The sequence below is a fragment of the Gobio gobio genome, assembly GCF_949357685.1.
Source record: "Gobio gobio genome assembly, chromosome: 6".
In the NCBI taxonomy this organism is placed as follows: domain Eukaryota; kingdom Metazoa; phylum Chordata; class Actinopteri; order Cypriniformes; family Gobionidae; genus Gobio; species Gobio gobio.
This window is the reverse complement of record NC_137102.1, coordinates 28,254,951-28,271,641: the sequence shown is the minus strand read 5'-3', so window position 1 is coordinate 28,271,641 and position 16,691 is coordinate 28,254,951. Positions and strand designations below refer to the sequence as shown.

The 16,691-nt window shown below is 41.8% G+C and overlaps 1 protein-coding gene across 3 annotated transcripts in view; it reads left to right on the top strand.

Moving 5' to 3' along the window:
* phb2a (prohibitin 2a) overlaps positions 1 to 15,337 on the top strand; it is a 141,684-nt gene extending 126,347 nt beyond the window's left edge. Inside the window, exons 10-11 of one of the 3 annotated variants that reach the window (XM_079820310.1) lie at positions 7,123 to 7,177; positions 14,395 to 15,337. In XM_079820310.1, coding sequence (XP_079676436.1) covers positions 7,123 to 7,141 — 19 coding nt within the window. In that variant the 3' untranslated portion in view covers positions 7,142 to 7,177; positions 14,395 to 15,337. Of the gene's footprint in view, positions 1 to 7,122; positions 7,465 to 11,779; positions 13,142 to 14,394 lie in introns of those variants that run through there. The other 2 variants (XM_079820309.1, XM_079820308.1) reach the window with 2 other exon arrangements.
* Positions 15,338 to 16,691: the final 1,354 nt, after the last annotated feature.

Below are 16,691 nucleotides of genomic sequence, written 5' to 3'. Positions count from 1 at the left end.
TTCATCAATTATCAATCTTACAAACCTTAAGAAACATTGATCTGTTTGATCAGGACAAATAATATTTCTTATGTTTGTACAATTTGTATTACTGAAGTAGTAATACAGGAAAATCAAGCTTAAATGGGTAGCTAAAATCTTACGTCTCATTGACTTCGATATTTGTGAGCAAAACAATACGGATTCAATTTAATGCAATCATTGGGTTTTAATAAAACAACTACAGTTTACAAAGCTACGATTCATACGGGGGAAATATGCATATATATGTAGGAGAAAACAAACAATATGGTACAAACAAGGAAACATGAAACTTAACGAATAATAAAAAGGAAGAAGAATTAACAAGAGAGAGACAGAGAGAGAGAGACAGCTTCACAGTCTTTTCGCAAGAGCCCACAAGAAATTCATATAAATTCATAATTCAGACAACCTTTTCCAAGCAGTTTGATTGTGAAATAGAATACTTGCATTACTACGGCTTCTCGTGTAAGTGTCTGAGTTCGAATCGTCGGGGAAGTTCGCTAAGGATTTGCGAGTCCCAGGTGAGTTTCTTTGAAGTTTAGGAAAGTCGATCCAGAAGTCTGCCGGTTTCTCTCTCCGTGGAGGCCTTCTCTCAGGGTTGGGAAGACCAGGGTTGGTCTTCCCCTCCATGGCGAAATGCCAAGAGGTACGTTCCTTGTGGTGGCGAGAATGCAAAGAGCTGATGGTCGGTTGCAGTTTTTATAGAGGGGAAGGCCGACGTTCAATCCACCGTTCTAGTTCTGGATCTAGGGTGAAGTTGTGGTCCTTGAAAAAGCCTGGGATTTCTAGCTCTGACTGATACTCTTCACTCGGAAGATGGTTCAAAGCCAAATCATCCAGGTGGAGGATGGCCCCTCATGGTACTTGGATCCACATGCTCTGGTCAAGCAAGTTGATACGGGTGGCGGTGGCGTTGGGTGCTGGCAGGCACTCTACCCATTTGGTAAACTGGCACACCACCGTGAGGAAGTACTTGTTGCCTCTTGCGGACCTGGGCAGGGGTCCCACCCAGTCGATTTGTAGGTCTGACCACGGGAACGTGATCCCTCTGCGTTGCAGTGGGGCTCTGTGGTTCGGGTTTGCTGGTTGGAACTGGCAGCAAACCAGGCACTCTCTGACATACTCTACCACATCTTGTTGCATCCCGGGCCAATATGCCACCTGTTTCAGTGTGTCATACGTGGCCCCGGTGCCGTGGTGTCCAGCCCATGGTGTGTCGTGGGCGTACATTAGCATCACCCCCCTTTGCGACCGTGGCATCACAAGCCTTGGCGCTGTGCTGTCATCGGGCGCAAACCACAGAATGTTGTCCTGTATACGCAACATGTGTCTGAAGTTATGTAGGTGTCTGCGGTTTGAGTCATCAGTGAGCTCCGAGTCAGTGATAGGGTGGCTGGAGGGGTCAGAGAGGTGGTCAAGAATTGTCTTTATTGCAGTGTCAGAGGCTTGCATATCCGCAATGTCGTTGTTGGACATCTGCGGAGTTAGCGATAGCGGCTGCGAGGTGGGCATTGTAGCCGGGGCCGGTCGCTTGCTGCGGGTTAGCACTACAACGTTGGGGCTCAGTCAGCTCCGTTCGGCACACCTGGTCTTTGGTCATCGGCATGACAGACGTGATGGCAATGAATTTGAAGGGTGCAGTGAACAGCGTGTTATCTGTACTCCCTTCGGGTATCAGTGCAGGTGGACTGGGCCCAATGATGGGTAGTACAAGTTCAAAGTCATGAAAGTCATGGCTCACTAGCCATCCCAGCCGGTAGGCCTTGGGAATGTTGATGTCAGTTGCTGTGCAGTTGTTGAAGAGGATGTAGACTACACAATATGACATTTCAGTGAGGGGTGTGGCTTCAAGTGTGAGTCCGAGTTCCACACATTCAGGTGAGGGTTGGAAGAAACCCTGTGTGTTGTTTAAGGTTTGGCCACATCGCATGTTGAGCCGAACAGTGACCCTTTTGGTGTATGCTGGTATCACCGTTCCCTGTTCGTTGACTAGGGAGCAGACCTCCGGGATGGTCTGTCCTGACATGAGGTTGTCATGACTGATGGAAACGGGTGGCTGTAAAGTCAATGGGGTTTCAAGTCGACCTTGCCTGAGGTCCACAGCAGCGATTAGCCCCTGGTCTGATTCTGGATCAGAGTGTTCGTGAATTAAAACTCGTCGTAGCTGCCAGGAGTCCGCTTTGACAGTCTCTGGTTGATGGTCTAGAAAGCTGCGTACGACCCGGTTAGAAGTGATTCTGAGTAGGAACAGTCTGTCCCAAGTGTTCGCGTTAGCGACAGTCTGCAGGTGAAAGTCTATGTCTTGCAAGTAGGCGTCAACGTCGTCTCCTCCTGCAGGGTCTGGGCTGAACGTAGGGATATTTCTGGCCAGCTTGTCAAGGTCTTTATGAGCTACGTGGCTGCTGGCCCTGACTTCCTGGAAGTGCTTCCCTTCCTCCGCTGCTGGCGGGGGTTCGCGGAGGCTAGCGGGTGAAAGTCTTAGCAGTGAGTTGTCACGCCCCTTTCTAGCTCTTGGTTCTTGGCTAAAAGGTGCGGACCAGCTGTTCGGGGGAAACTCTGTGTGGTGCGTTCCCCCTTCCCGGTCACTTTGCAGTTTATATGAATGTTTCATTTCTCTGTGAACAAGGTCAAGTTCATCTTGGAGCTCATGTCTTTGCTGGACAAGCTCATTGATCTCGGCTCGGGCAGCCTGCAAGTGGTTTTCGGAGGCTTTGGCTTTAGCATCTCTGTCTTTGAGTGCAATGTTGGCTCTCTCTAGGAGAACTTCGCCTCGCCGGAGCTGTTCGTTGAGTTCTTCCCTGGTGTCTTTCTCTGACTGCTCTCTGCGGTCTGTGTCCAGACGCAGATCTTTCAGGGCCTTTTGAAGTCTTTTTACTTCTTTCTCTCGTTCTGTGTCCGTTTCACCCTTTTTCTCTAGAAGTAGCTGGTCTAGATGATGCTGGGTGAGGGCCTGGTTTCTCCGGGCCTCCTCGGCTTGGAGCTTTAATGTTGCCGCTTCCTGTTCCAGGTCGGTGTGGCTCTTTTCTCTTAGCCGTGCCTGGGCGACAAGGTTGTGGGCGAGGCTCCCGAGGATTTTGGCCAGTTCTTTGCGTCGGGTCGTGTGCCGTCAGCTTGTCTAGCTCTGTGTCCAGCTCCTCCTGGCTCAGCTGTTGCAGATCACTGGTGTCCTCAGACGGAACAGTGCTCGTCATCGCTTCCAGCCATACCACTAGGCGATCCCAAGGGACAGCGGGACTGGATGAACGGGGCATACTGGTTCACTGTGGGCGAGAGAAACATAGTACACACACACAAAGAGGCCAATGCAAGTTTGTTCTAAGGTTTACGAGCTCTTGTACGGACTATGCCGTCGACAAGAATTTTGGCTAACTGGTGTAAACAGTTAGACAGTTTAGGCAATTAGGCGGGCCAATTTTTGGGTCGGCCTGAAATAGAGACTTTGACAGGCGGTAGCCCTGTGGGTCACCTGGTGACGCCGGCTGCTTGGTTGTCACTCTATTACTTAGCTTTCCTTGGGGTCTCTTGGTGAACTGAAAGAAACAAGATTACGACAGTCCGGACAGTGAAGGTAGGAACGAAACAAACACAAAAATGAATTGGTCTGCAATAAAAGGAGAAGAAGCCCGAACGCTGGGAGTGTTAGAGAAACACTAAAGGGGCTAAGCCTGCTACCTTTCGTAAGAGTTTCTGATAGGGCCTACAGCATGTGTGGCTATCGGGGTAGGAAACCTAGGAAGAGGGTGCGGCTTAGAGAGGAAAGGTGGGCCAACGTTTGGGCTATACTCGGGGAGTATCTAATATTCGGCTTACAATGTGGATTTTATCACCTTTAGTCTATCTGGGGCGAGTTGAGGTCGCTCAGGTGGAAAACCAGCGGCGCAGTCGACCTTCCGGGCGTTCCCAAACACCCAACTGCCGTGTCCTCGGTCCTTCGTTACTCTGTATCGCGTTACGCCCACTCAAACAGTTTAGACTTTAAACACAACCTGACAGCACCCACCGGTCAACCGCCAGCCAGCACAGCAAAGTTGGCACGTTCCCCAGAACCCTCTTTTTCAAGAGTGGCCTCCGATTAGACCATGGTTTAGGTACAGGTACCAGAAATTGCTTTGTGTGTGTCAGCTGAACTGGTTGACTGGCTTTGGAGTGTCAAATTGCTGATGTCGCCACTGCGGGCCGCAACGGCGGACAGAGGTAAAAGAAACCGAGATTCACACACAGCCGATGCCGGTCACGTCGGTTGGACAACCTTGCTCGTGGAGACCACGTTGAGACGATTCTCAATTCACCACCGATGCTTGTGAGCCCTACAATAAATACACAAAGAGGGTAAACAGGTGAAATCAAAATGAATTAAGACTCTCTTGTTTACCGGATCGAGTGATTTATGGTTGTAGGTGAAAAAGAAGTGGGAAAAGAGAGAGAGAGAGCTGTAAGCTGACTTAGCAGGGTACGGCCACACGGTGGTGTCCTTCCTTCCAAGTGGACTGTCAGTAACTTTAAGAACCTAATTTCATTTTAAGTTAGAGGAAATTCATTTTTCCTTTTAAACTCAAATTCAAATAAGTGTGTTTAATCAGCGAGAACGGAGACCTGGTTGCTGCCTAATGCTAGTAAAATTGCATAAATGAAAACCTTTCTAAAAGTAGTCAATAAACAATTCACATGCTCTTCTTAGGAAGGAAATTAAGTTTGTTAGAACAAAATTAATAGCGGAGAGTAGAACTATCCGAAAATGCCCACGAGATGGCGCAGTCGAGTCCACCCAGACTAGAGTTAGTTAGGAGGAACGCTCACCAGATGGCGCTGTTGCGCCCGCTCGGGATACATTTTTAGTGAAGTGTAATTCGAGAGCTGTTAGGTCACCAGCTAGACACGTTTTGGGAGTTCATTTTTAGTCCATCTCTGCAAAACGGACTTCAGGATGGACTAAAATGAACTCCCAAAACGTACTGCCAGATTCTGGAAGATGAATTCTTCAAACAGTGGTACTAGAGGATGTGGTGCTGGTCCTTCAAGAGTCATTCTCAACCTATCTGTCCATAAAGCCAATAAAAAAACCTTCTTCATGTATTTTACAACACTTCAGCTTATGATTCTTATTTAGTGGGGGTCATTTTTTAGGATTCTTTACCTAACTGAAGTCTCTGAGATCCTGACACCTTGCACTTCTGGAGACTCCAGGTAGGTTGCAGCTTTGGAAAATGGTGGCGCTGGAGACTAAAGGGTTCCTGATGGTTTCACCCTTAATTCTTCACCTTAATTCTTAGTTCTTTTGCAGTTAACAGGTGTCTTTTCTCCGCCACATGTTTTTGTCTGACCCTGCTGACCCAACGAGCATTTCACTGTCCAATGGTCATGCCTTAACTGCAATGTCTAGTATTGCATTAGTATTGCATCCTTCTCATGGGCATTTAATACTTTTTGACTTTTCAGTCTGAGTTAAATCTCTTTTTTGGCTCAATTTATCTGTAAAAGAAAACATGCCTAATAATTCTGCATACCTGAATATAAGGTGTTTTTCATTTCCAGCCTTCATGAACAATTATATATCACTTATACATTATTAAATACTAAATCAATAGCAGTTATTAGGATTACTGTGGTTTGGAATTGATCAAATGTGCCTGGAAAAAAAATATGATCAGAAAATCAACGTGCCTAATAATTCTGCACTCCCTGTATATATCATATCGTGAGCTGAATATCGTGTATCGTATCGTGAGATTAGTGTATTGCTACAGCCCTAATATAAAGGTGACTTGACTTCACTTTCAGAACGTTTTTTTTTTCAGCAGATGAAAGATAAAAACATTGACAGCCAATCAGAATTCATCCTGCTTTTAAGAGCTTGAGCATTTAAAGGGGCAGACAACAAAATACAGCGCACACTTAGAATAAACAGAACAAAATCGTCCGCTGGTGTGGACGCTAATCATTATAGTTATCGTTCTTAGTGTGAATGAGCCTTATTACTAGTCTCACTTTTTTTCCCCTCTTAAAGGGTAACTAAACCCTAAACCAACTTTTTTTAGTTAATGATCTGTAATACTGGGGCTTTATTAATGCTGTTCATTGATTCGAGTAAATGTTTTGACATTTTAGTATAAAGTGTTTTAATTCTATAAAATATGGTGTAAAACCGCCAAAGTGCTGCCCTCTTAAGGTTGAACGGTGGCTACTAGTTTTGAATTTTCCTATTGGACGTTGTGGTACATCGTGACGTAGGATGGTACCTCCAACGGCTCACTATCCGCGCCCCTGGCACGAGCTCACCACGCCCTCAGAAATGTTTCCCCCAATCACATGAGGAGAACGGCTTCAAGTTCACTCCAGTATGAACTGTCATGTTACATGAAGTAGAAACATTATGAATGAAACTCACTTGACACTTGCTTTAACATTGTATTGAAGAAAATACTGTTAAATAATGCAGTTGTCAGTACACGTCAGGCTTTTCTTGCGATATTATTGCCGCCCGTCATGTGTACAGATAATTTTCATACATGAGACGCGCTTTCAAACCCTGTCACGCAAGTGGTTGCCGCGGACGCAGATAGATTAGGTCAGTTCTCTTGCGCGGCTGCTTCACTAGCTTCGTCGGCATCGGGAGTTAACGCAGTTTGAGCTGCGGCTCGCATTGATAACGCTCCGGGTTTGTGTCTGTTACAGACAATCCACCCTCCTCCACTTCAGGTCAAGGTAGGAGAAATGAGCGCTCTGTTGCAAAACTGGCGTCACTCCAGTCATTCTCCATCTTTGCGACTCGCGAGTCTGACAGCTGTCAATCAATCCGTCACTGCGGGTCTCAGGTGCACACCCTCCGCTCAGCCCCGCCCTCGGTTTGTCCCCTCTGTGTCCGCCGGGCTCTGCCCACTTTTCCAGCATTTTTTGAAAATTGCCAGTGGGTGGAGTTAAGCTCTGAGCAGGGGTTTAGTTACCCTTTAAACATTATTAAACAATTACTCAGTAGGCCAAGCACATTTTCAAGTTTTGCACAAAACCCTGTTACTAAGTATTCTATTCTGTTTATATTGATGCCCAATATGTCAGCATGGTTCCCTCAGCAGTAATCTGTGCATTTGTCTTCTCTGGCAGGCTGTCACTGGGGAAATGAGGAGCGTCATCCATGAAGAACATATGCATTCCATATGTAAGCAGTGTTTGCGGAGCCACTATATTTATATCCTCACCCTAAACGCGACTGTGAACAGAGCCTCTCTCCCGGTACAGTTCTGATTGGGCTCAGATTACACAAGGGTCTGTCGTCCTTACAGATTCACTCGTACATATAGATCCATTTGTACAACGTTGTTTGTCATTCAGCAGGTCTTTTGGACTATTTTCTGGTTAATTCAGCTCAATTTTGGAATCAGGTGGCTTTAAATACTAATGGTGATTACAAAAAATTGCAAACAATAAATTGTCACTTACTAATTTATCCCTAAATGTCAGTCACAATGAAGACTCGCAAATAAGTTGCTGATCAGGGTCAATCAGTTAAATAGTTGGCCCAGGTTATTATTATTATTATTATTATTATTATTATTATTATTATTATTATTATTATTATACACATTTACCAACTGTACATTTGCTGCGATTGGATTCCACTTCATAAAGTGTATGTTGACTGATACTAAAGGACTTGCAGCAATTTTGATTAAATGTGTTTTCAAAACTATTTGTGGGGGATATTTATTTCTTTGGAAAAATTTACACTTTGATTGTTATAACAAAAATATTAAAATTGTTATCTGCATAATTTGAGTGTAAAAATGTTTTAATTTCTAGAATTAATTAGTATTTTGTATGTGTTCCAAAAATAGTGCAGAATTTTAAATATTTTCAACCCTCTACAATGCGAGTAAATCACTCGCATATACAACAAAATGTTCATGCTATAGTCAACTAAGCAATGCCTATCAATAGCCATTGGCTAATAAATTGTTAGTCTCTAACTCAAACATTGGTGAGTGAAATCTAAGTATAAGTTTAGCTTTTAGCTAAGTTTATATATTTACTTGCCTTCACTCATCTTGAACTTGAGATTTTTGCTCTCCGTCAAGCGCACTATTTTGATGCCCAGCGTATTTGACACAACAAACACTAGTGTGAAGGCACCAACGTTGCACACTCAAAAAGAGAGCTAGAGTCTCTTACATAACACGTAGAATTGACACGCTTCATGTAATGATATTCTTTGTTGTATTTTCCTGTCAAACTTACGTTCATTTGGAATTATTCAGCCTTTAAGAACACTGTTAGTGTTGTGAAATATTCAGTTCCCCTGAAAAACTGTTCCAGTGGGTGGAGTATACATGAAAATTCATGTAATTTGCCCTATTGTGGGCGTGTCCTTGAGACAACGCAGCGCGCAAACGATTGGAACTAAAAAAAAGTGCACCCTCCTCAAATCATAAATAGTTTAATGGATTATTTTGAAAAGGTAATGAAGTTTAAATGTTAAGCATCAACTGCAACCGTTCATATTTTCAAAACCATGCTTAGTTTGTGTAATATGATAAATCATCCGAGATGTTTAGCCTGATTGATTACAGGCATTCAGATAAAAAGGACACAGCAGAGCAAACAATGAGCAACTAACCTATGCTAGTCTGGGCTAATACAGTTTTTTTTTTTTTACTCTTTGATTTGTTGAGCTTTTTTATTTCATTTGTGAGGATTTAAATTTTATTTGAATACTTTGATTAGTAGCCTACCTAGTCGTTCGGCAACTAGTACTGCAGTGTTGACGACAATGTAAAAAAATAAACCTCTACAAATGTATGTGTGCTCTAATAAAATGTATAAGCTCGCCTGGTGTGAGAATTCGGTCATCCTTAATTTCTTGTTTATTTTGTTTATATCCATTCCAGTGTTTCCCAGCCTCCACAGCCCCGTCAGTAAGGCTCACGTACCCTTTATCAATACAAAACTTTATACACTTTTCTGTTTTCTCATACTGGATATATAAGTCTCAAGTAAATGCAATCAACTACATACGACATACCTATTGAGGAAAATGTTTTCTTAATCTTGTAGATATCTCATGTACCACCATCAGTTCCATATTCATACATTTGCATTCACACGTTACCACGTTTTAGTTCTAATTACTTAAGTTCCGCCATTAAAAATGCTTGATTGACTGATTGACTGACTTAAAAGTGTAGGCTACTTTCAGTTATTTTCCTGTTTTAAATGTATTTAAAAGAAACAAAAAGTCTTGCTGTAGTTATAGTTTATTTTAAAAAAAATTCTCAAGTTGGGGACTTTTTGAGGTTGTAACTGAGTAATGTTTCACATGCTGTGAAAAAACATTGATTTCAGTAAAGAGGATGTTTAGTCAGTGGGTGGCGCCAAGTACAAAGCCAGCAGTTCCGTGTCCTTTACATGGAATCCTGGAACCATGGAGATAAAGATGAGTCTTAATATAGAGAAAGAGACGTGGCAAGGGACTTGCTTGTGTACATGTTGTACATAGGACTGACCCACGGATTTACTGAATGCTCGAGAGCACGTTTCAACGTGATCCTCAGAAATAGGGTCTCTTGTGACTCCTAAAATCTCACTGGATTAGAGTGAGCGCTCTTCAGGAGGGGTTTGAAGGGGCTTAATGCATTATCCCATTCTATTCATGTGTAGGAGGAGGAAAGGGTGTAGTGGTCCATAAGGCCAAACCCCTTTTTTCCCCTCAGCCTATAGAATTTAGTGGTGTTTTTTGAATGCGGAAAACTTGATGAGTGAGTGGCTGCATTCGGTCTTACAGCTTGCCTATGGCATCTGTGTTATTGTAACGTCTTTCACAAGAGGGATCTGGTGCCGCTGCTCTTTTGGCCTCCTTTTGCGCGTGTAATCCTAAACTGGTTCCGGTTTGAACGTGCTGCGGTGAATGCTCAGTGTGCAAATGTGAGTGGAGGAGATGTCTGTCACGTGCCCACCCTCCCTTTCCTCAATCCTCTCTTGCACCTCCCCTCTCTGTCTATGCATAAACAACAGCAGATTAGCACTCAGCAGGTCCATCTCCATGGAAACGCTGACCTCATGCCGGGACGAGAGATCTGGGCCAGTCACCATGGCTGTTCGCCAGGATACTAGACTTGATCTCCCTTACCTATAGCACGGTGCACCTAAAAGCGGCTTTGCTGCTATTTCTGGAGGTCAACAGCACAACCACGTTCTCAGATCATGCTGTTTTTTTCCCCCCACCATGCACTGTAGCGCTGCAGATAATTATTTACTAGGCTGCAGCTCAAGAACCATATTAGCGCTTGCTAACTATGCGCTCATGCTAGATGTGTGACCTACATCCACGACTTCAAAGTCGTGATGCTCTGCAGTTTGTCTGCGGTGTCCTTGCCTCAGAATCTGATCTACAGAAATGCATACTGAAGTATTTGATTAGTCATTTGAGCTGTATTAACAATGACATATGTTCAACAGCATGAATATGTGAACCTCATATGGCCAAAATGATTTTGTTTAACTAAGTATTTCGAGCCTAAAGAAATTAAACATGCTTTGTATCTACCTCCTAGTTAAGATTAGCTTGTTTAAGTAAGAAGAAGAAGAAGAAGAAGATTCTGTCCTTTTTTTGAAGGAATCATCTAATAGTATTTTATTGTAAAAGAACAAAAAATGCATTGCACTGTACGAAATGCAGTATTCAAACAGGATACCCTTTCATCAACTAAAGATTGAATGTGAATGTTAGGTAATGCTTGGTTGATACATAAGCTACAGGTCCCTCGTTTCCAGGTTGAATTTGCTCCCCTGGAGATGAATTGGTGCCATCCGTAGTCAGAGAAGGCCTCCACATTAATTTACTGAGTGGATTTAATTAACCTGTTTCTTTTTTATGGCACCCTCATTATGGTGTCAAAAGGGATTTGGAAAGCTTGCCCTAGATTGGTTAATATTGCTCCTTTTTTGTCTACCTTTTTCTTCCATTTGCCATCGTTTAGGTCACACTCGAGGCAAACTTATACAGAGATCTGGCCTGGCTTTGGTGTTTAGAGGTGTTTCTAAAATGTCTGTGCACCCTTTCCATAGACAGTCCCCCCTCTTTAAAAGTGTGCTGTAATTGCACATCCATAGACTCTCTGAAACGCAAGTTCAGAAAAGGTGCCTGTGTTTTTGTTTTGTTTTTTTGCTTCCAGCTACCTGATGAAACACTCGTGTCTTTGTTTCTTGCTAAAAGAACAGGAATTCTAAGTGGAATATTGGAAGTGTTAACCTTAGCCTCTGGTTCACACATAGGTACAAAATCTGAATCGTGTCTCTTTGTGTGAGGAGCAATGATTCTCACACATCATGGACAGAGATGTTATGCAACAAGCGTACTGCTGTATAGTTCATGCAAGTTTTTATAAAGGAAAGAAGGAATTGGAAATTTTGGGTTTAGCCTGTTGTCATTTTATTGGGTTATTTTGAATACTTTTACCCAGGTGCTGGGTAGTTTTTCTGTAACTTAGCTGCTGGGTCATTTTTACTGTCAATGATGAAAATATGAACCCCCTCTCATTCCTACCCAGCGCTGAGTCAATGTAACCCAATATTGGGTAGTCTGTGCCAAACCGGTTAAAACTGGATACATTTGTCAATGGTCATTTTGTGTTCTTTTCTGAAAGAAAACTTCCTGAATGAAATGAAGGTTTGTATTACATAGTATTCCTTTCAAATTGTTACTGTGCAAATAGTAAAATGTCTGTTGTCTCACAATTTACCTTATTTATTTACATGTATGTCGCAGCTAACGTCTGCTTGGAACACTAGCCTTCTACAAACGCAGCATGCTGAACAAATCTACACTCAAAACGAACGTTACACTGACGCCACCATGGAAGTTCCCACCAAACAAATGTGTAACCGGGGCTGAAACACGACGGGAAATAATCCAGCATGTGTTCTGTCCAATATTTACCCAGTGCTGGGTTGCCAAATAACCCAGAAATGTTTTAACCCAGCATTTTTAGAGTGTAATTTTGGACTGAATAACTTGGGCCCAATCCCATTTCTACCTCTTACCCCTACACTTTCCCCGATCCCTTTGCTTTTTGCATGTAGGGGTGTCTCGATTATCTTTTGATTGGAGTGGTAGGGGGAAGGACTTCAACATTCAAAAGACAGCTGAAAACTCATCTCTTCCATAAGCACTTAACCTCATAAAAAAATCTACACTTTCACTTTCCTTTAGTCCCTCCCTATTCTAACTTATGCAACCCTAAGCAATGTCTGAAACCTTTGTATGTTGTTGAGCAGTTTTTTTTATTTGCCTCTTCACAATGCATTGCTTGCTGCTGTATTCCTCATTTGTAAGTAATTTTGGATAAAAGCATCTGCAAAATGAATAAATGTAAGGGCCAATTTAGTTTAGTTACAATTTTTCAAATTAAGATTTTTCAGGTCCACACTTCGAAGAAATATGAGAAATGTCCCTGCATACAGCGACAACATGGCTGCCCAAGCGAACAAGGAGAGTGTTTTTTGGCATTATAAGGACTTTAACGACAAATAATCATTTGTTTTATGTTACATTCAATCTTGTGTTCATATTTACAGTCATGTTCTTGTGATAAACATCGCCGCATCTCCTTTAACGTAGGAGCTAGCAACGACCAATGATGACGTGTAACGGTGTAGTAGTGCCACTCTGTTTCAAGGGGAAGAATATAAAATAGAATTGGGATTGGGCCTTAGTCTGTGATTTATATGACTTTGTTAGTTTCTGTAACTGAAATTTTCTACTCATGAGTAATGATGAAACACTTATAAAAATAAAGGTACTTTCTTGGCATCTGTGGTTCCATAACCTTAACATATATGCGGCAGTGGTTCAAACTGGAAGGTTGGTGATTTTATCCCCGTTTCCACCTGACCAAGTGTCGAGGTGTCCATGAGCAAGAAACCTAACCCCAGCTCCTCCCGACAAGCTGGATGGCGCCTTGCATGGCTGACACCGCCGTCGGTTTATGAATGGGTGAATGTGAGGCAATATATAAAGCGCTTTGGATGGCCATGGGTCTGTTGAAAGCGCTATATAAATGCAGTCCATTAACCATATATGTTCCATTGCACATATGTTTTTTTAAAATAAATAATTAATGTTCTTCACAAAGCACTGTTCGCCAAAAAGTTTGTTCTGGAACCAAAAATGGTTATTCTATGGCATCACAGTGAAAACTCCCTTTTAGAACCTTTATTTTTAGTACTTCAGCCACATGCTTATATTGGTCCTCTATGGCTAAATAGAGAGCTACAATTATCTGTGAAAAGGACTATTGAGAAGCCATTGAAGAGCAAGTCTGCAATCTTTCTTGTTCAAATACCAGTGTCTCGCGACCTGCTTTCACTTTGGAGAACAGCTTGTGGGTTTTATCGTATTTGTCCAAAGTAGCAGCAGCAGCAGCTTCCTCTTTCATTGTATGTCAAATGTTGACATACAACTGGTTGACATACAATGAAATGTCCCTCCATGTTGGTTCCCACAGTCAGTTGCAGCGTCTGCACATCAGCCTCGGAGCACATGGCCGATAGAAGCTACTATATTCAGTTATGACTGATTAGCACAATGGTCCTTCTACGTCAGTCAGCTTGTGATATCGTCCTGTTCAACTCCTCACAAAGTCACTAATGGAGCTATTTTGAGTCTGGTTTTCCGTTCAGGCAAGTTTAACTCCAAAAACACATTCTCTTGTTGAACAAAATCAAAGTTCCTTTTACAGTCGAGATGTAACAGAAGTAGCAAGTAACACATCCTTTCTTCAATTGGTTGTTAAATGGATTGAAGCGGTTTGCATGCAAGCTTGCAGATTATTGTAAGAAAGGGGCAGGACTGGGAATTATGCATTTTTATGGCACTACAACACTTAAATGAATCTGCAGATTTCAGGTTGTGGTACCAATTACGACATGGCTTAAATGCACCTTATGTCACAGGTTGTTTTCACAGCGAGATCCAGTTGACATTTTTTAACTAGACTACATGGTCAAAAAAAAATCAAATTGAAACATGCGGGAATAAATTGTTTGCACAATAATCGTTAACAGTAGTTGTTTCCACTCATACAAGTATATCTTCTGTCTTGAATGGGGTCCTCAATAATATGTTTCAAATCTACAATCAAAACTAACAATAATGGTCTAATAAACTTTTTTTAGTCATGCTTAACTAATTTTCAGGCTGGTTTATCTAATGCGCATTTAAAAAACGATAATTCAATTCTGACTTTATAACTTGTAATTGTGCCGTTATATCACACAATTCTGACTTTATAGCAGGCAATTGTGCGTTTGTCTCGCAATTCTGAGAAAAAAGTCAGAATTGTGAGATAAAAAGTAACAATTACCTTTTTTTTTTTTTTTCAGGGCCGGAAAAAGTTTCCATGTATTCTGGAATTTCGCTTGAATGCAGATTTTGCATCGGGATCAGGGTTTCATGCAAATTCAACAACAGAAAACTTGTTTTGAAGCTGACTTCTCTGTGAACTGAGCTTCATTCATCGCTACACTTTAAAATTGTCTCGCCCTTTGTTTTGCTTCCAATGTGAAAGCAGCTTAAGGCCTTCTTTTTTTTTATTTTTACAATTTCTCCAGTTCATTTTTATATGGGCAGCCTCCTCCCCGTATCATTTCTCTGACTCTGCATAGATGTACAGTCACGTTACATGTGTCAGTTTTATGTCTTTCAGTGGGAAGGTACAGGCCTCTATTACATATCATAGGACACTGTGGCATCTTACCTCCCTCCTGCTTGGGTTAAACAGACCCCTGTGTGTTTATCAGGTCTACTCCCACTAATGAGTCTGTGTTTGGCACAGATGGTGAGCATTGAGGGTCTCCAGGCTTTGACACGATGAGTCAGGCCTGATTAACGGAGTCTCTCAGGCCTCTTCCCCTCTGTGATTACAGGGCCCAAAGCCAATATTAATGTCAGCAGGGTTTGAGCCTCAAAATCCGCTCTGAGTTTATTCATAAACTTGAGCATTATAAAAACAATCATCATTCAGCCAATAAATGTTACTATAGTTTTAGCCATGCTGTGATAATGAACTTATCACCTCGACTCTCTCTGATGATTAATATTTCATGAGCATATCAGCAGGACACTCCCATGCTTCTGTTGCTGGCCCCCAAGGGTTTCAAGTTACAACAAGAGGGGGTGGGGCCATAGAAGGAGAGCACATTTTCCCTCCTTTTTTCTATACCAACTCAAGTAGGTATCATGCATTGTTTGGCTAAAATTATGTTTTTGTTTTTTTTCTTCTCAAGTGAAATACTATAGCATTAAATTAGATCCCTAATGACTTTTCTTTGTCTACAGATTGGGTTCCTGCTTAAGGTCTTCCTAAAATGATTTATAATACTAATGGCAATGCAGCTCCCTGGTGTCTCCCTATATGCCACATTTTAAATTAGCACAACATCTTTGAAGTCTTGAAAACTTCTCCAAGGACCTGACCTTCTCCTCACTCAAAGACTATTATTATCTATACATTTGACTGCCTTCTTGAATAGTATGCTTTTGTTAGTAAAGGGGGGAGGGAACAAATGTGTAGATCTGCAACAAACACCACATAGGCTACTTTATTTTTAATAAGGAAGTTATTAAAGCACAAAAATGTGGGAAAAGATGGAAAATGGGTTACGCTGCAATCCTGTCACCGGATTGCTGAAGAAACACACAGCATGTAAGAACATGACCGACTGCACCTGTAACATTCCTTTCAACCCACAGGTGAACTGATTTTTCTGCTGGGTGGTGTAGCCTAAAGCTTATTTAATTATTTTAAAGTGTTAAAACACACACACCCATACAACCACAACAAGCAGGCATGTTTATATATATATATATATATATATATATATATATATATATATATATATATATATATATATATATATATATATATATATATATATATATATATATATATATATATATATATATATATATGATAAAACCCATTTTTGAGCGAATTCGTAAAGCATCAAAGCTATTCTAGTCGTGGTCTGTCACTTCAGCTGTAGCTGCGTGTTGTTTAAGTCAGTGATGAAGCGGATCCGGATCCAGATCGAACTCTGCTCCGTGTATTTGCGCGTGCCTACAATTGTTGGGTCGGATTTCACCGTCCTCTAGCTCGCTTCTGTCCGCCATTTCGCGTTGTTCCGCAGGGCTCCTAGCAAGTCGCGTCATGGAAGAACAATAAAGCGTCTTTGTTTCACTGCAGCTGACGAGTGGAAACGCTGAAGAGGCAGTGCACGAAATAATGAACACAAAGAAAACACATCGATGTGCCCTTTACACGCTGCATGTCGATAAAATAAGAATTATAATAGTGGTTTCTCTTTTTATTCCGTTTAATTTGGTTCTGTATAGTCCCTGTTTGAGATTATAGCCAGTAACGTTACCGGAAATGGACAGAGCAAGCCATTTTTTTGTCGTTTTTTATTTACATATTCTTTTAGGTGCTAAAAAAATCTATTTATTATACAAGAGACAATAAATAAAACAAATAATAAAGCGTATGAGCTTTATTTATTTAGTTTTTACAGTTGCTGAACAATGTTGAGCTATTTGAATAAACACAAGGGTTTTCTTGTGATGTGGCATTTATTAGTCATTCCAAGTTGTAAGGAAATATGAAAGTTATACGTTGTCCACT